A 22384-nucleotide genomic window follows, 5' to 3' on the forward strand; every position below is an offset into this window, starting at 1 on the left:
CATTGGCTAAAAGCCTTGTCTATAAGCGCAACCAGTGATCTTAGAGAAAATGGTGAGCAGTGTTGATACCTATACACACTCGTTTAGTTAAAATCTATCAAAAGTTGGACAGAACAACTGTTCAAACTACAGAATTTTAGATCTACAAACGAATGCGGGTCTCGTCTCACCGAGGTTCATGTCCAATATGAATAGGACTTGATGGCTACAGCGTAGTATCACGCAATTTCTGAGCGTGTTGTAGAGCTCAATCTACATCGGTATTAGTTTAGACTCTGGTTGCTCCGAACGCTTAGGGCTCCCATGTCTTCTTTCACTGCGCACAGCCTTACATAACATCGTCGACCTCTATCTGATCCCCTGTTGAATATTATTTTCGCATTTCTATTCTTCCTACATTCGCATTGAGTATTTATACCCTTGATATAGATAGACGCATGAATAGCGTCTTCCTCCATAGTTGAATTTCAAAAACATTACCTCGGCATTAGCACCACAAGGTCTACCTCTATTTCTTCCTGCAACCATTTACCTCGTTTTGGTAGCATGAAAGTTCAGGACTATCCCTGCTGGCTTCCAATTCGAAGGCTCGAATGTCTGCTCCACTGATCTGTGATCGATTCCAATCTAGGAGGTTTATACGATCGTACGACCCTAATCTGCAATTCGAACACCTGATTTCGAACCATCCAGTGTTGCACATTTCAGCCTAAGTAGTGTTGCACATTTCAGCCTAAGTAGTTTCGACGGAAAATCATGTTCAAGTTCTTTACGGTATGCGACCATTGGATCATATTAGGATAATACACGTTACTCCAATAATTCTGTAAAGAAATGTCTCCAGAATTACTTGAAAAAAACCCCAAAGATTCTCCCGGTGTTCTCAGAGGGGTTTCTCGGCAGATTTATTCATTGAAAACTTCGCTATTTCACTAGCATATTCACAAGGGATCTCTGGTATTAATATTTTTCATATTGTCCAAGAGTTGTCCTGAGTTCTCGGTAAACAGATAATCTCCACATTTTTTTCAAAAACTCTTCAAAGCACTCATCAAATAAATCATCTTCATGAACATCTCTAGATTTTTTTTCAAAAATTTTCTTGAAGGATGTTTTTAGTGGTTAAATTTTGGGAATTGATCATGCTGATTCCCAGACCAAATTTCTTCGCAAATTAATAGTTTTTGTATTTAATTTTTGAATACATATTCACTGGTACCGTCGATGGGGGTGACAATGGGTCTAGGGGGTGAGATTGGGTCAAAACGGAATATTATGATTTATGAAATATTTCAGCTAATAACGCTTATATTACTTAATATAATTATTTATATGTTAGGGAACATAGTATTACACGTAATTCATCTCTATATACATTTTAAGAAAAAGTAGTTTTCGTTTACTTTACCAATTAACAAGTATGTTGATACTAGATAAAATGTAGCACTTTAAATTTCTCCTGTGCAAAGTATCACGCATGTATTTTAACCTCTATCGTTATTTTAGTAGAAGGTTGAAAGTCTTTTCATTACACTTCACACGTATTTTCCGGAATATATTTGATTTTTCCACTAAAACTTTTTTTTTTCTGTACGGTGTCTAAAACATCAAAAATTGGGGTGAGATTTGGTCAAGCAAGAACGATAGTAAATGAAATGATATTTTACGGTGCTGGGTGTTCTCTTTTTTCATTAAGAAGTGTTCATTCTTTCTAAATACAGCATCTCTGAAACATCAAACAAGTCTACTTGAGTATTCCGTGCGTTGAATAACAATACAACGCATTTTGACAACTTCTCAAACCAGCAACTGTGTATTGTGCGCAGCAACATCGTAAAGTTTTATCAAGTGGATTTTTTTTTTCGAAATTTGATTATTTATCAGTGTTTTCATACTATAGAAACATCTCACGAAAGTACAAATAAGTTGGATCGCTGAAATACTGGGATTATGACGTCAACATCTGCCTGGAATGTATTGAACGTGGAATGTGGCACCAAAATTTAACTATTTGTGAAGGTTTAAAATAATCACTGTTCCAGTACATCTTTGGGGAAACTGAATAGGCTTTATGGCAATGGGGATGAGACTATGAAGACAATTTGAAGGAAAAAACAAGAAAATTTATGTAAACTTGAAGATAAATGTTGGATTTCCATATTTTTCTCATAGCCCTTCAATTTTTTGGTATAATCGTTCTTTTAAGTGGGTTTATCATACCTGTGAAACATCTTAGATATCTTCTCGTCTTGTTTGCATCGTATTTCATCAATATCTTTCAGCTGTGAACGGTTTTGCAATAATATTCTCAGAAACAAGTTATTTCAATTACAGTGACCCAATGTCACCCCCTCTATGGGGTAAGATTGGGTCATTTTTCATTCACTTGTGGTGCCGCTGTGAATAAATATTTTTCTTTATATTTTTGGACAGTTGTTAATGTACCATCAAAGTACATACACACCAAATTTGAAGTTTATTGGAGTTAAATTGCGAAAGTTATTCAATAAATAAATTGTACATATCCCTTTTTGACCCATTCTCACCCCCAACGACGGTACTGGAAATTTGGGTTGTTGGAGAATTCCAAAGATAAACAGTGACTCGCTTGCCTGAATGTTATAAATCCTTTGGGAATGTAGATGATACGGGAAGTTTTGAGATAAGCTTATCGGTTCTAGCAATCCTTTGGCCTTTGTTCGACAGTATCGTTCTCGGTTAATGCTTCATAATAAAAAAAATATTGATACTAACAGAGTTTTGTATTCCTACAGGAGTTCATCCAAGTGTTCTTTTAGGAGATCCTTTAGGTATTCCTCCAGGAATTTCCTAAGGGATTCCTCCTGAAGCTACTTTAGGGATCCTTCCTGAGGTTCCTCGTAAGATTCCTTCAGGAGATTCTTCAAGAAATTCCGCCAGGGTTTGTAAAGGAATTCTTCCTGGGATTCCTTAATGAATTTCTTCTAGAGTTCCTCTGGGAATTAGTTCAGACGTTTCTTCAGAAATTTCTCAAAAAGTCATTCAGGAATTCCTCCAGGAGTTCCTTCAAGAATTGCTCTAAAAGTTCCTTTAGGATTTACTCCAAGATTTCCTTCAGAAATTCCTCCAAGAGTTTTTTTGAAAAATTCCTCCAGGAGTTTCCAGGAGTTCTTTCAAGTATTTTTCCTGGGATTTCTCCAGGAGTTTTTTTCAGGGATCCCTACAGGAGTTCCTTCAAAAGTTCATCCATGGATTATTTAAGGAGTTCCTCCAGGGATTCCTCCAAGAGTATCCTCAGGAAACCCTCCGTGAGTTCCTTTAGGAATTCCTACAAGTGTTCGTAAGGAGTTCATCCACGAGTTCCTTCAGGAATTCCTTCAGGAGTTCTTTCAAGGATTCTTCCAGGGATTTCTTCAGGAGTTCATCTCTGGATTCTTCCAGGAGTTTCTCCAAAGATTCCTTCATGAGTTCTTGAAATGATTTCTCCAGGAGTACCCTCAGGAATTAAATTAAGAGTCCCTTCAGGGAACCCTCCAGGAATTCTTCTATACGGATTCCTCTAAGATCCCTTGAAGGAATCCTAAAGGAGTACCGGAGAGATTTTTTTTTCCATGGATATCTCCAGAAGTTCCTTCATAAATACCTCCAAGAGTTCTTTCAGGGATTCCTTTTAAAATTTCTTCAGGAGTTCTTCTAGGGATTAATCAAGAAACTTCTCCAGGGATTATTCCACGAATTCCCCTAGTTATTCCTCTAGGAATTTTTCAAATATTACTTCAGGAAATCCTTCGTGAATTCCACCAGTAGTTACATCAGAAGTTTCTTAACAAATTTTTCCATGGAGATTTTTCAAGAAGTTTTTCAAGAGTTACTTCAGGACTTCCTCCAAGAATTCATTCAGGGAATCATTCAGGGATTACTCCACGAGTTTCTCCAGGGATTCCTCCAAGAGTGCCTCAGAGAATTCCAAGAGAAATTCCGATAGAGGTCCCTAAGGAGTTCTTCCAGGAGTTTATCCTGGTATTGCTCAAGAGATTTTCTTTCGAGTTCATCTAGAGATTTTCGTTTCTGGATTCCTTCAGGTGTTCTTCTAGAAGTTTCTTCAGGGGTTCCTCCTGGAGTTTCTTCTAGAAGTAATCCAGAAGTTCTTTCAGGAATACCTCCAAGAGTTCTTTCAGGGATTTCACTTAGCATTTCACCAGGAATTCTTCTACGAATTGAAGCAGGAGTTTCTTAAGCGATTACTCCGGGAGTTCCCCCAGTTATTCATCCAGGCATTTCTCCAAATATTCCCCCAGGAAATCCTTCATTAATTTCTCCAGGAGTTACTTCATGAGTTTCTCAAGGAACTTTTCCAGGAGTTTCTTCCTGAAGTCTTCTAAGAGTTACTTCAGGAAGTCCTCCAGATGTTTCTCCAGCAATTTCCCCAGTAATTCCTTAAGGAATTCCTCCAAGAATTCGTTTGGGAGTTTCTCTAGAAGTTCTTTGGAAATTTTGGAGCAATTTAATAGCGTAGAAGAGAATAAGTGGAATAAGTGGAAGTGGAATAACTGAAAAAATCTCCACACAAATTACTAAAAACCTGTAAAAATGCGTAGAGATATTCATGAAGGAATTCTTGAAAGAATTAAAAAAAACTCTAAAACGAAACCTATAAAAAAACTGGAAAATCCAGGAATCCTTGGATAAATGCTTTGAGGAATCCCCTGAGCAATCCTGAAATAATAACTGGAAGAAAAAATCTCTGGAGAATATGCCGTACTATTTCCACTAAGTATTCCACCGGGAACCTCTCAATGAATCTCTTCAAGAATTCTTCCGGAAAATCCTGGTGAAATCCTTGAAGTCTTGGAGGTATCATTTTTTTCAAAATGGATTCATCCAGATATTTCGCAAGTTATTTATCAGAAAACTACTCTAGGAATCCCTCCAAGTAGTGCTCCTAAAAATTCTCAAGATATTTCATTACGAATTTCTCTAAGGTTTCCTGGAGAGTTTATTGGAAGAAACCCTGCAGGACTCTCCAAAGAAAATTCATGCATCTTCGAAGGAAGATCTGTTAAAATTCCTGGTAAAATATCCGGAAGCACCCTTGGATGAACAATTGGAGGAATCTCAGAAGGAATAAGTGGAATAATGTTTTAACGTATTACTGAAAACTCCCAAGAGGAATTCCAGTAGGAACTCCTGAAGGAATCCTTGGGAGAATTTATGAAGGAATCCCTGGAAAGGATTGGGGAAAATATACCTGGACATATTACTACGAAAATCTCTGGAGTAATCACTGGAAGAATTTCTGTTCGAATCCGTGGATGAGTGCTTGGAGGAATTCCTTGGTCCAGGAATGTACTGGAGGAACCTCTGGAAGAATTCCTGGAGTAATTCTTGGAGGAGGAAATTCCAGAAGAATGTAATATAGTAGCTTCTGGATTCCATCAGGGAAACTTCAAAAATTTCCATCAGAAGTTATTGTAAGGATTCCACCAGGAACTCCATCAAAATTTGCAGTAGAAATTTGAATATGAGCTCCTGTAGGAGTTCCATCAGGTTTTAGTCTAGAGATTACATCAGAAGTTCCTTCAGAGATTCCACTTTAAAATCCTCCAGAGATTACATCAGAAGTTCTTCTAGGGATTACATCAGGAGTTATTCTGGGGATAAAATCAGGATTTCCATTAGGGATTCCATCAGGGTTTCTCCTTACGATTTCATGAGGAATTTGCCAGGTATATTATCAGGAATTCAGGAATTTCATCAAGAGTTTTTCTAGGGATTCCATCATGATTTTTTCTAGTTATGTTATCAGAAGTTCTTCCAGGGTATCCATAAGAAGTTCCTTAAGAGATTCCATCTGGAACTACTCTATGGATTCCATCAAAAGTTCCTCTAGTAATTCCATCAGTTTCTCCTGGGATTCCATAAGGAGTTCCTTAATGGTTTCCATCAGGATTTCCTTTAGGGACTCCATTTTAAGTTCTTATAGGGATTCTATCGAGAATTCCTCTAGGGATTCCATCAGTAGTTCCTTTAGGCATTCCATCAAGAGCACCTCTAACAATTCCATCAGAAGTTTATCCAGGGATTCCATCGGGAGTTCCTCCAGAGATACCTCCAGAGGATTCTATCAAGAGTTGCTTCAGGGATTCCATCAGGAGTTCCTTTAGAAATTTCTCATGGAATTCCTCCAGGGAATCTATCAGGAGTATTTTTAAGGCGTCTTCTGGTGATTTCATTAGGAGTTTCTTTAATGATTCCATCTGGAATTCCTCAAGAGATTAAATCAGGAGGTCCTCAAGATATAATATCAGAAGTTCTTTATTCCATCAAGATTTCTTTTCCAGATATTCCATCAGAAGTTCCTTCAGAGATTCCACCTGGAACTTCTCCAGATATTATATCATAAGAATATCATTATTTCATAAGAAGTTTCTCCAGAAATTCCATCAGGATTTATAACACGTATTCATCCAGATATTTCAATAGAACTTCCTGTAGAGATTACATCAGAAGTTGCTTCAGAGATTCCACCTGGAACTCCTCCAGAGCTTACTTCGAAAGTTCTTCTAGGGATTAAATCAGGAGTTCGTCTGGGGATTATGTGGATATTGTGATGAATCCAGGGATTTCATCAGGAGTTCCTATATGAATTTCGTTAGGAGTTGCTTCAGAAATTCCATTTGGAGTTCCTCCAGGGATTCGTCAGAAGTTCTCCTAGGTATTACATCAGAAATTCTTCCAAGGATTCTATCAGAAGTTTCTCTAAGGATTTTATCGAGAGTTTATCTATAGATTTCATTATGAGTTTCTGTAGAGATTCCGTCAGTAGTTCTTCCATGGATTTCATTGGGAATACTTCTAAGATTTCATTTGTGAAATGCTCCAGTGGTTCCATCAGAAGTTCTGTCATGGATTCTAGCACGCATCATTCTAAAGGTTCCTTCAGAAATTCCTCTACGGTTATTTTGGGCTACCATCCGGCTATTTACTATGGATTGCTCCCGGAATGTATTGAGGGGTTCTACCAGAATTTACTTCCAGGGATTACTCTAGGGAAGTCTTCAAAAGATGGAATTAATCAAGGGATGCCTCTCGGAATTCCTCCCAGAATATCTCTAAGGATTTTTGACGATTATCAGAAATTCCTTCAGGGATTTTCCCAGAAATTTCTTAAAGGGATTTCACCACCGGAATTCCTCAAAAGATTCCTCCCGGAATTTTTCAAGGAATTCCACGCGGTATTCATCAAGGGATTCCTAACGAAATTTCTTTAAGGAATTAATCCCGGAATTTCTCAAAGGATTCCTTCCGGAATTTTGCATGGAATTTCTCGCGAAATATTCTTGGGGGCTATCAGAAATTCCTACAGAGATTTTACCAGGAAATCCTTCAGAGACTTCACCAGTATCTTTAAGTATTTTACTAGGAATATCCCCAAGAGTTCTTCCAGGGTTAGCACTGGAAATATCACGAGAGTTTTGCAAGAATTTCATAGGTTTTATTAGGATTTTCGTCTATGAATTTATTCAGGGTTATTAGAAATTCAAACAAATTTCAAAGAATGCGCAAACAAATCTTAAAAAAACACCTTTTTTTTCGCGTGAGAATCGACCAGGAATTCCGCGAAATTGAACTAGAACTTTTTATTGTCTTTGCTTTATGTATTCCACCAGGAAAACATCTACAAAATTCCAAAAGATTATTCATCCAAGGATTTCACTGATATTTACTCAGATGGTTAAACAAAGCATTTCTCTGAATGCCATCAGGTTGAATCCTTGAAGTATCCTGATTTTTTTTTTGTAAAATTTCTGGAAAAAATCCATGAAGTAATTTCTTGAAAAATTCTTGGAGCAAACGATTGACTGGAAAAAAAAACCCAGATAATTCCCTGAAGAAATTCCCAAATATATCTCCGCAAGAATTTTTGAAGCAATTCCTGCAAAAGTTCCTAAAGGATTCTCAAAGGGTGGTGGATTCCTTGATGAAATTCCTGCAAAAAATACTACATGGAATGGATGGATAAATTCCTTTGGGAATCCTCGGGGGAATTTTTGGTACATTCCGGAAGTAATTACTGGAGAAATCCCAGAACGAATGCCTCACAGGGTCCTTTCAGGGATACCAGGAAGATTTTTTGAAGGAAACACTGGAAGAATTTTTAACAGAATTAATTGAAGATTCCTTAGAAGAATCCCCAAGAGATAAGCTGGGTGAACCTCTCGAAAAAAAAAAAAAATAATGCAAGCGGAATCTCTGAAGAAGATCCTGATGGAATCCCGAGGAGGAAAATTTGATAAATTCTTTTGCAGTTTTTCTTGTAGAATCTTTGAAGGCTTCATAGTGGAATCCTTGAATAAATTCTTAGTGGAATTTCGGGAGGAGTTCTTTGATGAATCCTTGGAGAAATTCTGGGTAGAATAATTGTGAAAATTCTTGAAGTTAATCTCTGCATGTATTTCTGTGAGAATTTTCAAAGGAATTTCTAGGGAAAACCATGTAGGAATCTCTAAAGCAATTCTTGAAAAAAATGGTAAGAATAATCGATGAAGGATTTTTTGGAAGAGTATGTGGATGAATCGCAGGTCATAAATCCTGAAAGAACCTGTTTAGGAATTTCTGAAGTTTCACTGGAGGAATTCGTAAATAAATCTTTGGATGATTTTTAGTGGAATTCTGAAGAAATCCCGTGGGGAGTTTTTGTAATCCCCGGATGAATCTATAGAATTACTAGAAAAAATCGCTGAAGAAATTGCTGGTGGAATTTCTGGTGGAACGCCTGGCGGAACTTTAGGAGGAATCCTGGGAGAAAGCCCTTTCAAAAGTCCTGATGATACCGCTGAAGGAATTTTTGGTGATAAATATCTTGAGGAATCCCTGGACAAGATTTTCAAAGAATTCGTGATGTGATTCCTGGGTAATTCGAGATGGAATCCTTGCAACTAACTTCTAGAGGAATTCCTGAAGAAATTGTTATTGCAATCTTTGCAGGAATTCCAGTAGGCTGTCTGGAAGTAAACCCTGAAAAATTACTGAAGAAATCACTTGAGGTTTATTGTTTTGATTGCTCCTTGAAAGAATCAGTGGAGGAAATCCTGAATAATATGTAGAGGATCTATGAAGGAATCTCTGGACAAATGCTAGGATGAATTCCTGTAGGTATGCCTGGAAGATTTTCCCCGAAGGAATTTTTGGTTGAACCTATGGATAGTTTTTTTTTTCTATGAGTAATTGATAAATTTCCTGGTAGAAGCCCAGGAAAAATTTCTAGTGAAATCCCCAATACAACCCATGAATTCTTTTTCCAGGAATTCACAAACCACAAAAAATTCTAGATAGAATTTTTGAAGAAATTCCCATATCCATTCCCATTTCGATGACTGTTCAGAATCCCCGACAAAGACATAATTTAAGAATTTTGTCGGAATACTTCGTGCGAGTTATAGCTGAAATTCCTCATCAATATCCTTTTCTTCCGGTATTTAAATGTGCCATTCACTAACATTCATCAACTCGCTGACGCATTCCTGATCGATTTTTTTCGTTCTCTCGGTCAATCGCTCTTTTTTTAGTCTCTTAGGCATCTCATGTGACAAGGCAAGCAGAAACATCTAATTATCAGTTCTTTCTGTTCATGTCCTGCGGCTGTTAAAGCGGAGTTGTTGCTCGTGACCAGCTGCTTGATTCGGGTTTAAACATTGCTTATGTCCTTGATAATCTCATGGAGTTCATTGGCCTTCCTCTGCACTTCTGCCAACTATGGTTTCCCGTGCTGCAACTTGTCTTAAACAGCGCTGTTCCTCGGCTTCGATGTAATCACTTAACTCGGGAAGCCTTCAAGCCTCTATGGTTTCCCGGTAGCTCACTTTGACTACACTTTCTTCAGCTGTTGTTTATAGTCGTTTCTCGTGATCCCATGATTGTCTATGCGAACAGTGAGGCAGGTTAAAAGCCTGTCTATGTTATGCCAGAACCGAGTCCTTATATTTCTTTTCACCGTTTCAAATTGGTGTAACTCTTCCTTACTCAGGAAACAGTACAGTACACACGTAATTCGTGTCTTGTCCGTAATTCTTGGAAGCGATGGTTGATAGGCATTTTTTTAAATCTTGATCCTTGATTCTTAGCACAACATCCATTAACCCAAAACATCCCTAATTCACAGAGAGCGCAAAATCACCACCAAATCCCGCGACGAACAGGAAGTCAACATCCAGTCTCTTCTCCCCGGGAAGACATACCAATTCCGAGTGATCGGAAATAGCAACCATGGATCCGGAGAGTCATCCCAAGTTCTAGAAGTTCGCACCCACTCCGAAGAGAACATCGCAGGACCTCCGCAAAACATCCGCGGTGAAGCTCTCAACGACAAAGAGATCCATCTTCAGTGGGATCCTCCACTAATCTCTACCGCCGAGATCTCCAAGTATCGAGTGTACTACGCCGAGAACGACAACGGCGATGAGATGTACTCGGACACCATGTCCACGGATATCACCATCAGCGAGCTTCGGCCTTACACCGAGTACACGCTCTACGTGGTGCCTTGGAACCAGATGGGTATGGGAGATCCCTCGCACGAAATCGTTGTCAAAACGCATTCTTCCGTCCCATCGGAAGCACCTTCGAATGTCACACTGGAAGCGTCCAGCTCAACGTCGATCACCATCCGATGGCAACCGCCACCAGTGGAAGACCGAAACGGACAGATCACCGGCTACAAGATTCGGTACAGAAAGAACAAGAAACCTCTCCAGGTGGAAACGACTCCGGCCAACGTTCGACACTGGGAACTGAAGGGCCTGGAGCGGTTATCTGCGTACCAGGTCAAGATCGCTGCCATGACCGTCAACGGCTCGGGACCATTCAGCGAATGGCATCACATTGAGACGTACGAAAATGACCTGGACGAGTCGCAGGTTCCCGGGCAGCCTGGGTGGATTAAAAGTAAGTTCGATTAAGCATTCCCCTGTGAAAAGTTTCATGATTATAATTTACTTTTTCTCTTGCAGCTCGCCCTGGCGCGGAAAGCATAACTGTGCTTTGGGCTCCACCAAACCACCAAGAAATCAAGGTCCGCAACTATATTCTCGGGTGGGGCAAAGGTATCCCGGACGAAGACACAAGCGACGTCGAAGAACACATTCGATCGTTTGAAATCCGAAATCTGGAACCCAATACGGAGTATGTGATATCGCTGCGAGCGCGGAACAATATGGGAGATGGTCCGCCAATCTACGACACCGTGCGGACTCGTGAAGACTCTCCCATAGAAGCTCCAACTCCACTGGAAGTGCCAGTTGGACTGCGGGCCATTCCCATGTCCGGTACCTCAATTGTAGTGTATTGGACGGATACAACGCTAAGTAAAAGTCAACATGTCACCGATAATCGGTACTACGTGGTGAAGTTCACTCCGACCTCATCTACCAGAATCCGATTTTATAACACAACTGACCTCAACTGCATGATTGGAGATCTGCGACCCAACACTCAATATGAATTCGCTGTCAAAGTCGTCAAAGGTCATCGGCAATCCGCGTGGTCCATGTCAGTCATCAATTCCACCCATCAAGCAGCCCCAGTCTCTCCTCCTCGAGATCTCACGGTATCCTACGACGATCGCAATCCCCTTACAGCCATCCTTCAGTGGCAGCCCCCGAAGCACAGTAACAGCCCAATCAACGGCTACGTGGTCCTCTACACCACCGATCCCAACAAACGCGACCGGGAGTGGAATGCTGAAGCGGTTGTCGGTGACAAAACGTCCGCCGAAATCACCAATCTAGAACCGCACACCACGTACTACTTCAAGGTGCAAACTCGCAACTCCAAAGGCTACGGTCTGTTTTCGGCCATGGTGTCACAAACCACCGGAGCCGACGTAGACTCCAGCGAGAACCTCTCCATGCCGAAGGCGATTTCCTCGGAGATGATCTACGTGATCGTGGGATTCTCGATACTGACAGCGGTTATTGCCGTTTCGGTCGTGATTCTCATCTGTCGAAAGAAGCCGGAAGGAACTCCGGAACATGCGAAGAAGAGCTACCAGAAGAACAATGCGGGCATTATAAAGCCTCCGGACCTTTGGATCCACCACGATCAGATGGAACTGAAGAATATGGACAAAAGCAATCACAGTACGACGCCGGGATCGGTGGATGGCGGCGCTTCCAGTAGCGGAGCCATGACGTTGCCCCGATCAGTCGGAGGGCACGAATTTGACAGTGAAACACCAATAACGCACGTGACGAACTCGTTGGATAAGCGAAGCTACGTTCCTGGTTATACAGGTGGGTTATGAACGAACTGATTAAACATTAATTGGTAATGTTGAATACGATCTTTCAGGAACAACGACTCCACTGAGTTCCACGATGGAACGACCGCAGTACCCCCGCACTCAGTACAACATGGCATCCAGGCCGCATATATCTCTCGACCAGCAGACACTGTCCCAGCAGAGTCTGCTGCAACAGCCCCCACAGCTGCCTCCGGCAAACTCTTTGGTCCAAACGCCGGAGAATCCATACACCTACGAAGGAAACTATAGGTAAGTTGAGCCTAAGAACTTATCGTTATTAAGCTCAAGATTTAATGATGAATTTCGGTTTCAGTAATCCCAATGTGACGTACGCTCCGGGAATGACCGTAGATGCTCCAAAGCGGGGGCAGGGTCATCCGCTCAAGAGTTTCAGTGTACCTGCACCACCCGCATCAACGCCGATCATCAGTAGTCAGGGTAAACATGGTAAGTGAAAGTGATATCCAACGAAGGTATACACGTTCAGATTATTGTTGATATCTACCGGAAGGGGGTTAGGAATCTTATCGAAATCGCCATTCTGTTCAGACTTGGGGTTTTATGAGCATAAAAATGTCTGTCTCTCTTGTGCATCCGTGCCGTTTTTGTTTTCACTCAATATTTGAAGGTACGTTTTTTCCTCTTTTTATACAGTCATCATAGTTTTTCACGATTCATAATATTTATGATGTGGAAGAATTAAGCGCCAAGATGTAGAAGTTGGTATCAATCATAGTAGTCACACTAAACAAATAACACATCACAGTAGCCACACTTAACAATTGTTATAGTTCTTGTCACAATAAAACGTTATTCATGTTCCAACCACTGTACGTGAAGGTTGTTCTTTCTACGGCTCCCTGAATATCACCAATAGGTTATGAGCCCAGCCTAGAAAGTTTCTAAACGTAGTACAAAAAAGAAAATTCATTGAAGCCTATTCTCGAAGATGGCACGAAACGGTGGAGGCGATTTAGCGGTTGCAGCAGTTCCATGTCGAAGCCACAATCCATTGAGTCTGCCGTCAATTCAGCTGCTCCAGGGACGCAACAACTGGTCTACCTGGAGGTTCGCTGTGCAGACGTTTTTGGAGTTGGAAGACTTATGGGAAACTGTGAAGCCTGCGGAAAATCCTGACGGAACATTCGTTCAAGTGGATGCATCAAAAGACCGAAGAGCTCGTGGCAAGATTATTTTACTCTTGGACCCCGTGAACTACATTCATGTAAAGGACGTTACGACAGCCCGAGAGACGTGGTCACGCCTGGAAGCGGCGTTCGAGGACTCCGGTTTAACAAGGAAAGTCGGACTGCTCAGGAAGCTAATTACAACATCTCTCGGAAACTGCGAGTCCATGGAAGCCTTCGTGAATAGCATCATCGAAACGGCCCACCAGTTGCGGGGAATCGGTTTCGACATAAGCGATGAATGGATTGGAACGTTACTGCTTGCTGGTTTGCCCGAAGAATATCGTCCAATGATAATGGCAATCGAAAACTCTGGACTCAAGATCGGTGCGGACGTGATCAAAACCAAGCTTCTGCAAGATGTGAGTACTTCCTCGTCAGCATCAAGTGGTGCGGCCTTCGCAGGCAAGCGGCAGAACTGGCAGCAAAACAAGGCGTCAATGTGAAATCAGCAAGCAACGGCCCGAAATGCAGGAACTGCAAGAAGTTCGGACATATTACCAATAATTGTCCGACGAAGGTTTCGAAGACCGAAAATGGAAACGCTTGGTGCACTGTGCTATCAACCATTGCCGAAGATGATCAAAATTGGTACTTCGATTCTGGAGCTTCAAGTCATTTCACGAAAACGGAAGATTTTTTGGAGAATTCCTGTTAGTGCGGTGGAAAAGTTCTAGCAGCGAACAAAGGTTCCATGTCCGTTGTTGCCAAGGGAACAGTCAAGATTTACCCGGAGTGTTGTCCTGAAGATTCGCCCATCGAAATGCATGACGTCCAGGTAATTCCAGAGCTTTCAGTAAATTTGATTTCCGTGAACCAGATAGTGAAGCGAGGCCACACAGTTACGTTCAACGTGGATGGTGTGGAAGTTATCAACCCGGCGGGACAGGTAATCGCTACTGGTACGAGGTACAACGATTTGTTCAAGCTGGACCATCTGGTGTCGCGCAAAGCACTGGCGTGCTCTTCCTCGGAGAACCTGGACCTGTGGCATAGACGGATGGGGCATCTCAACATCAACAGTCTGCATCGTCTGAAAAATGGAATGGTCACTGAAATGCAAGTACCGGATACCCCTACGACGAGATTAGACATGAAGTGTAAAATCTGTGCGATGGGAAAACAAACGCGACTCCCGTTTCCGAAGTCTGGTTCAAGAGCGAGTGAAGTCCTAGAGCTGGTACACTCCGATATTGGCGGACCGATGGAAGTCTCATCCCTGGGTGGCAGCCGATACTACCTGACGTTCACGGACGACAAATCACGCAGGATCTTCATTTACTTCTTGGAAGACAAGTCTGGAGAAAGTGTCTACAGGGCATTCGAAAATTTCCGAAGCATGGCTGAGAAGCAGACAGGTAAGAAGCTAAAAATTCTTCGCACAGATAACGGCAAGGAGTTCGTGAATAAGCAGTTTGAAGATTATCTGCGGCGACTAGGGATTCGTCATCAAACTTCGGCGGATTATTTTCCGGAGCAGAACGGGCTCGCGGAGCGAGGGAATCGAACGATCGTAGAACGAGCAAGATGTATGCTGTTCGAAGCAGATCTGCCAACCAAAGGACATGAAATGACCCCTGAAGAACCTTGGAGTGGGAGGAAGCCAGACCTAGCCCATACACGTGTTTTCGGATCCCCTGTGATGGCGCACGTCCCGAAGCAAAAACGAAGGAAATGGGACGCAAAAGCTGTCGAATGTATACTAACTGGATTTGATGAAGACACGAAGGCCTATCGTTTGTGGGACACTCAATCAAGAAAGCTGATCAAGTCACGTGATGTCACTTTCCTAAGCGAACAAGCGAATACGGTAACACAAGTCAAGCCTACCCCGGTGAGCAAACCGAAGACTATAAGCCTAGATTGGGACGACATAGTTTCGTATGAACCAGAACCAATTCAAGAAGTTGCCATCGATGCACCGGGTCCTGCGGAAGCTGTTCGTTCAGAAATGATCGATGAAGCAATCATGACAAGCGATGAAAGTGATGAAGAGAGTGCTGATGAAGTTGTAGCGGCTCCGTCATCTAGTGAGCATCAAGTTCCATGTTCAATAGAGCCACCAATGCTGAGACGAAGTGGAAGAGAGCGGTATCTGCCCGACAAGCTGCGAGATTTCTTTTTTCCAATCCGAGGACTGCCGTCAACCAGATTTCCAGAAAAAGTTGGTGAAACATGTGAGCAACCCGCAGTCACCCGGAGATCGGAAGCCGTAGCGGAAGAAATGCAGCAGTCACAACAAGGCTTAGTTACTCGAGACAAACCGTCTGGCGGTGATGATCCTCGTACTCCATCCGAAGCTCTACAAGGCCCGAAATCGCAGCATTGGAAGGAAGCAATGAATGATGAATTTCGCTCTCTGGTCGATAACGATACTTGGGAACTCGTGGAGCTGCCGCCGAACAGGAAAGCCATCGGATGTAAATGGCTGTTCAAGTCAAAACGAGATGAAAATGGAAATGTTGTGCGGCACAAAGCCAGACTAGTGGCGCAGGGATTTACCCAAAAATTTGGCGTGGACTTTGATGAAGTGTTTGCGCCAGTAGTCAAGCAGGTATCCTTGCGTACCCTGCTCACTATAGCAAGCCGACGTGGAATGATCGTCAAGCATGTAGATGTGAAGACTGCATATCTCCACGGGATACTGGACGAAACGATATACATGAAGCAGCCGGATAGGTACCATACAGGAGGAGCGAATGTTGTTTGTCGTCTCAACACGCTCAAAAAAGAATTCTGGAAAACGTGAACTGTCAAAAATACACCATGAACTACCACAAATGGTCACATAAACATGATCTAGTTCACGGTGTATTTTTGTTGTTGACGAGTTCACGTCTGCTGTTCACGGATACGAGAACGGATTTTTTCTGTGAAGAGAAGCATCTATGGACTCAAGCAATCAGCTCGTGTGTGGAATCAACGAATTGATGGCGTGTTCAAATCAATGCAGTTCGTACCATCCAAGGCCGACCCGTGTTTGTATGTAAGTAAGAAGGGAAACCGAGTAAGCTTCATCCTGATCTACGTTGATGACGTCATTATTGCCACGCAAACTGAAGAGGAGTTCGAGCGGATTTTTGAAGTTCTGCAGAAAAACTTTACCATGACGAACCTGGGCGATGTGAAGCATTTTTGGGCATCGACATCAAACGCAAGTCAGGAAGTTACACGTTGTGTCAGCAGCAGTATATCCGAAAGCTAGCGGAACGATTCGGCCTACAAGATGCGAAACCATCGAGGATTCCGTTAGATCCTGCATACCTTCAGCAGAAGGAGGAGGAGGATTGCCAACTAATGAACAAGAGTCAATACTTAAGTTTAAATGGAGGTCTGCTGTATGTATCCGTGAATTCTCGTCCTGATGTATCAGTAAGCGTATCCATCCTGGCACAGAAATGTTCCTGCCCTACTCAACGAGATTGGCAAGAAGCAAAGAGGATTCTTCGATATCTGAACAGCACCAGCGATCATCGTTTACACCTTGGATCGACCTCAACTGGACTAGAAATGTTTGTGGACGCCGACTGGGCAAGTAACCATTCGTAGCGTTGACGGAAGGATGTCAGGAGCTCAGCTGGATAAAGAAGCTATTGAAAGATTTCGGCGAAGATGTCTCAAACCCAGTACCTACATATGAAGCCAATCAAAGCTGTATCAAATTAGTTGAAGGAGACAAAATTGAGAAGAGAGAGCTGAATGAAGAAAAAGAGATAATGCTGAAATACTGCCCTACTGAGATGATGTTAGCGGACATTTTAACGAAACCTCTGCAAAACGTGAGAATCAAGACACTGCGAGAGAAGATTGGGATTCTACCAGATCTTGCCGAGGAGGAGTGTGGAAGAATTAAGCGCCAAGATGCAGAAGTTGGTATCAATCATAGTAGTCACACTAAACAAATAACACATCACAGTAGCCACACTTAACAATGGATCAATGCACGAGTTCACTAATTTTACGTTTGAGCGGTGCCGTATTCACTCGTTGCCATGGTCACGTAAATAACACGGCACCGCTGAAACGTCACATAGTGAACCCGTGCATAGGTCCATTGTTATAGTTCTTGTCACAATAAAACGTTATTCATGTTCCAACCACTGTACGTGAAGGTTGTTCTTTCTACGGCTCCCTGAATATCACCAATATATGGAAATCCAGCAAAGTTCCCAAAATGTTCATAAAAATTCTTATGAAGAGGTTCCCAGCACCCCTCCTTACTATTTACCATCGATTCCCATGTAGTTCTTAAAGCGTCCAATAGCTCCCAAGGAGCTATATAAGGTTCACATGGGGCTCGTATGAAACTTTCAATGGGTTTATAGGGTTTTATGGGTCTCTTACACTCTCTTACACCTTCAAAAAGTGTGAATTTTCTATGCAAAACTGATCATAATAAAAATGAAATAGTTCAGAATCATCATTAGACATCTATAAACCAGAAAACATAGAATGTCATGTTCTCCAATAAACGTCCAGAACGTCCGTGGTTGAAATAGAAGAGACTGAGTTTATTTACTCTCACTTAGAGCTAACCTCCCATATCAAAAGTTCATGCACACTAAACTTATTATATATTAAAATTGGTATATGACAATTCCTTCCCCTAATAGTTAAAAGATATTTACTAATCTCATGTTGATTTAACATATTTCATTCACTTATTATATTTCTTAATAATATTATCGATTGTGCTTTAAACATCATGCATATTGCTTCACTTTTAGTAATAACAAAATTCATTATTCTTCGATCTCTTGATATTCCGAGTCGAACGTCTTACGGCAAATGAAGTCTTCGAACTCTTCGGTTGAGGGCTCTCGGTTTCTGGTTCTCGTAACGCCTCTGGATGTAACTCACTTCTAGCGGGTGGTGGTTCAACTAGCTCATCGACACCTAAAAACGGTTCCTCATCCTCAGACTCGACGTACCTTCTCTTCTTCACTCGACGCTCGATTGTCCTCCCTTCCCCGACATGAAGCGACACGTTTCGCCTTTGTTCATTCTTCTTGGCTAGCTTTATCTGCCCCCTGTGGGCCGTCAGGAGATGAGCTCCGATGGTGATCTGTAATATATTGGTAGAAACTTTTTTAGTAAACTTGGCTTCTACCCATCTTTGTATTTCTGATAGATTAGTGTTTTTATAGTAAACCTTGTCGCCTGGTACTAATTTCCCAAACGAATCATCATGATAACCATCAAAATGATCCCTTATTGCATATTCACCCGGCTGATATTGCAAATGATTTTTGAAAGATTTGTTAGGATTCAATAAATCCAGTAATGTTTTGGGCTCAAAACCCAGAACTTTTTCAGATGGTGAAACTCCATTCTCAATACAGGTATTCCTGTAGTTGGAAAGAAAATAATCAATTTTGTCCTGTAAATTTAAAGAACTCATTTGAGGATCTAGAAGAAATTTCTTTAGTACCTCTTTGGTAACTCCTACCAATCTCTCAGCCTGGCCATTGCTTTGAGGATGGTAGGGTGGACTTTTGATAGTACATACTTCTTGCCTTTCAAGATACGAAACAAAAGCATTTGAATTAAACGGAGGACCATTGTCAGTTACCACAGTGTCTGGCAAACCATATCTAGCAAAAATTCCCGCAAACTTCCTTAAAACTGTTTTCTGCGCAAGTACCTGTATCCATTATTTCAATTTCCAACCATTTGGACCAGCTGTCTACAATCAAAAGTAGTGTGTGTCCTTTCAAATAAAAAAAAAATCAGCATGTGTTCGACTGAAAGGTTTTACTGTCGGGATCCATTCTTTAGTTTCTTTGCTTCCAGAAGTATTGGTCATTTTCAAACAAATATCACAATTACTAACAAAATTTTCCACATCCTTATTTATGCCAAACCAATAAACTGCTTTCCGTGCTAATTGCTTCATTTTGATTATACCGTTATGATTTGCATGAAGAAGCTTCAAAACCTTAGACTGTAGGCTCGCAGGCACTATTACCCTGTTTTGAAATAACAAACAGCCTTCTATCCCAGACAACCAAAATGTACGTATATCGAAATCACCTGGAGGCTTTATATGTGCAAAATTTCACTTATTAGATGTCGCGAAAAGGCCTTCTACGTACAAAAGTGGAGGCGATATGCGTGCATATATTATCTGATGAATAATAACATACAAGTGTGTATAAATATTCTACCGAACTAACCTGTGATCTTATGCGACTCAGCTTATGATAACAAATGTTGATTTGACAGCTGCTACGGATTGATCCGACTTACTTTATGCGAGTGTACGAGACGAAACAAAATGTACAAATGAACTCAGAAAAGAAGTTTTTTTTGGTTTTGACTTTATTAACGAGATTTTTAGCCCTGGGCTAGTTCATCTCGGGACCAACGGCTTTACTTCCCTTCCGAAGGAAGTCGTCACTATAATTTTAGTGACTATCTCGGGGATGGGATTCGATCCCAGGTCCTCGGCGTGAGAGGCGAGTGTTCTAACCACTACACCAGGTCCGTCCCCACTGCGATGAAACTCATCATCAATCTGACGAGTTTATCCACGGTGTTTTGCGGGTTTGATGTAATTAGTATGAATAAACGAGTTGTAACGTGAACTTTCATGCGATTTCTGATTGTCTGGGATCTCTTCAAGATCTTGATTTTGTGAATAAACATTTCGAAAACAACTTGGTATTCTTTCTGGCCAACCATTTTTTATATAAGAACTTATTTGTTGCAAAAACGAATCATTTTTGCTTTCTTTAGCTACTGTCGAATAATCTAAAGGAAAATCTTCTGATAAAATCAATGATTTCACATAATCGATGGTTGCATCAAACGAAACCTCTTCATTCAATGGGAATCTTGAGCAAAAGTCGGCATTACCTTGCTTTTCAGCCGGCCTATATTAAATATCGTAATCATATATTGCCAAATCCATTACCTATCTTTGAAGTCTAGTTACAAAAATTGAATTCCTTCCAAATTTGCCCAAGATTCCTAAAAGTGGTTTGTGATCCGTGTAGATAGTAAACTTTTGACCGTACAAGAATTTATGAAACTTTTTTACTGTGGATACCACCGCTAACGCCTCTAAATGTAATATTGGATAAGTTCTTTGCGCATTATTCAAGGAAAATGACGTAAACCAAATAGGATGCTCTTTGCCATCTATAATGTGTGAAATCACTCCACCTAATCCATATGATGACGCATCAGTACTCACTACTATAGGTTTCTTTGGATCGTAAAACGTAAGTATGTTTGCAGCTAACAATTGTGCCTTGGACTGCTGAAAAGACTTCTCGCAGTTAAGACATCATTGGTAATGGACATTCTTTTTCAGTAGACCATATAATGGTTGCAAAATCATAGAAAGATTCGGCAAAAATTTGTTATAATAGTTTAGAAGTCCCAAATAAGCTTTAAGTTCACCCACGTTTTCCGGTATCTTTGCCGCCTGTATTGTAGAAACTTTCTCCGGATTAGGAGAGAGACCTTTACTAGAAATAATATGTCCCAAAAAAGGGTAGTTCACTAACGAAAAATTTACATTTTCTATAATTGACTTTAATGTTGGCGTGTGATAGTCGTTTCAAAACCTCTTCTAATTTGCTCAAACATTCTTCTGGAGTTTTCCCCGCTATTAGCACATCGTCAAGGTATACGTATACAAATTCAATTTCTTTCAAAATATTTTCCATGATCTGCTGAAAGATGGCAGCACTTGATGATGCACCTTGAGGCAATCGGTTATACGTGAACAGACCCTTTATTGTGTTAATGACTATGAATTTTCTAGAGTTCTTTGAAAGTTTCAATTGCGTGTAAGCCGTAGTCAAATCCAAGGAACAAAAAACAGTACAACCAGCCAAAGATGCGAACACATCCTGTGCAGTGGGTAATGGGTACGTGTTCGGTATCAGTACCTTATTCAATGACACCTTACAATCGATGACCAATCTAATATCATTGTCTTTCTTTGGTACAATAACCACAGGAGAAGCCCATAAGCTTGTCTTAATCGGAGTTATAATATTATCTCTTTCCAAATTTTGTAAAAGTTCTACTACTTTGTCACGCAACAAACACCGTTCATTTACTATAGGTTGCAATGAATTTGGTGCACTATTAGTAAGAAATAAAATCGCTTGACACGGTGATCAATTTCACCCGAATTTACGGATCAATTGAGCCGATTAGTCCCATAATTCTTAATATGGTACACAACTTGAAATGTAACAAAAGGAAACAAAATTCGTTTGGTTCAGTCCGTGAGCATAAATTAATATAAAAACAAAAAAAAATAATCACGTACCTTCGTTAATGTCTTGCAAATCCTCCGTAGAGCCGATACGGGTAAGGGAACGGGCGAGAAAACGGTCGCTTATGCCGGAACAATCCACAACAATCCGCGTTTCTCAACAGCACATCAATCCTTCCTTCCAACAGCCAACAACAGCTAATCACCTCAAGCACTTCCACTAACGACACTCAACCAGGGAGCTACTCGTTCTGGGAATCGGCGGGGCCACACAACAGACTGGCCAATCTGGCTAACCACAATATAGTGTCGCTTTCGACCGGCTATGGAACAAAAGAAAGCAAAAAAAAAAAAACAATTGAAATCAATTCCACCAAACAACTATACTTTTGCCACAAAAAGAAACTTCAAACAATAGAATTCTTTCAAATGCTATTCAATTTCAACTCTTGTAATTCTACTAAAAAACTCATTGAAAATTACCTTCAATCCGAAGCAATCTCAGCAACAGCCTAATCTTTTGCCACCGTCCGACAATTCCGGATCAAAAAGCTAATGAAAACCGAGAACTTTATCACCAGCACTTTACCAAAACTTAATCTTTTCGCACGCGATTAATTTTCTTTACCTCGTCGTGTCTGTGATATTCTCCAATAAACGTCCAGACAGGTCTATGGTTGA

The 22384-nt window shown here is 41.1% G+C and overlaps 1 protein-coding gene across 1 annotated transcript in view; it reads left to right on the top strand.

Annotated features, from left to right (window-relative positions):
* The window catches only part of LOC5564738 (neogenin), a 39185-nt gene that overhangs the window by 14000 nt on the left and 2801 nt on the right, over nt 1–22384 (top strand). The window contains exons 6-9 of the mRNA XM_021839501.1: nt 10142–10923; nt 10989–12269; nt 12328–12529; nt 12594–12727. Coding sequence (XP_021695193.1) covers nt 10142–10923; nt 10989–12269; nt 12328–12529; nt 12594–12727 — 2399 coding nt within the window. The remainder of the gene's footprint in view (nt 1–10141; nt 10924–10988; nt 12270–12327; nt 12530–12593; nt 12728–22384) is intronic.

The sequence above is a fragment of the Aedes aegypti genome, chromosome 2, assembly GCF_002204515.2.
Source record: "Aedes aegypti strain LVP_AGWG chromosome 2, AaegL5.0 Primary Assembly, whole genome shotgun sequence".
Taxonomy (NCBI): domain Eukaryota; kingdom Metazoa; phylum Arthropoda; class Insecta; order Diptera; family Culicidae; genus Aedes; species Aedes aegypti.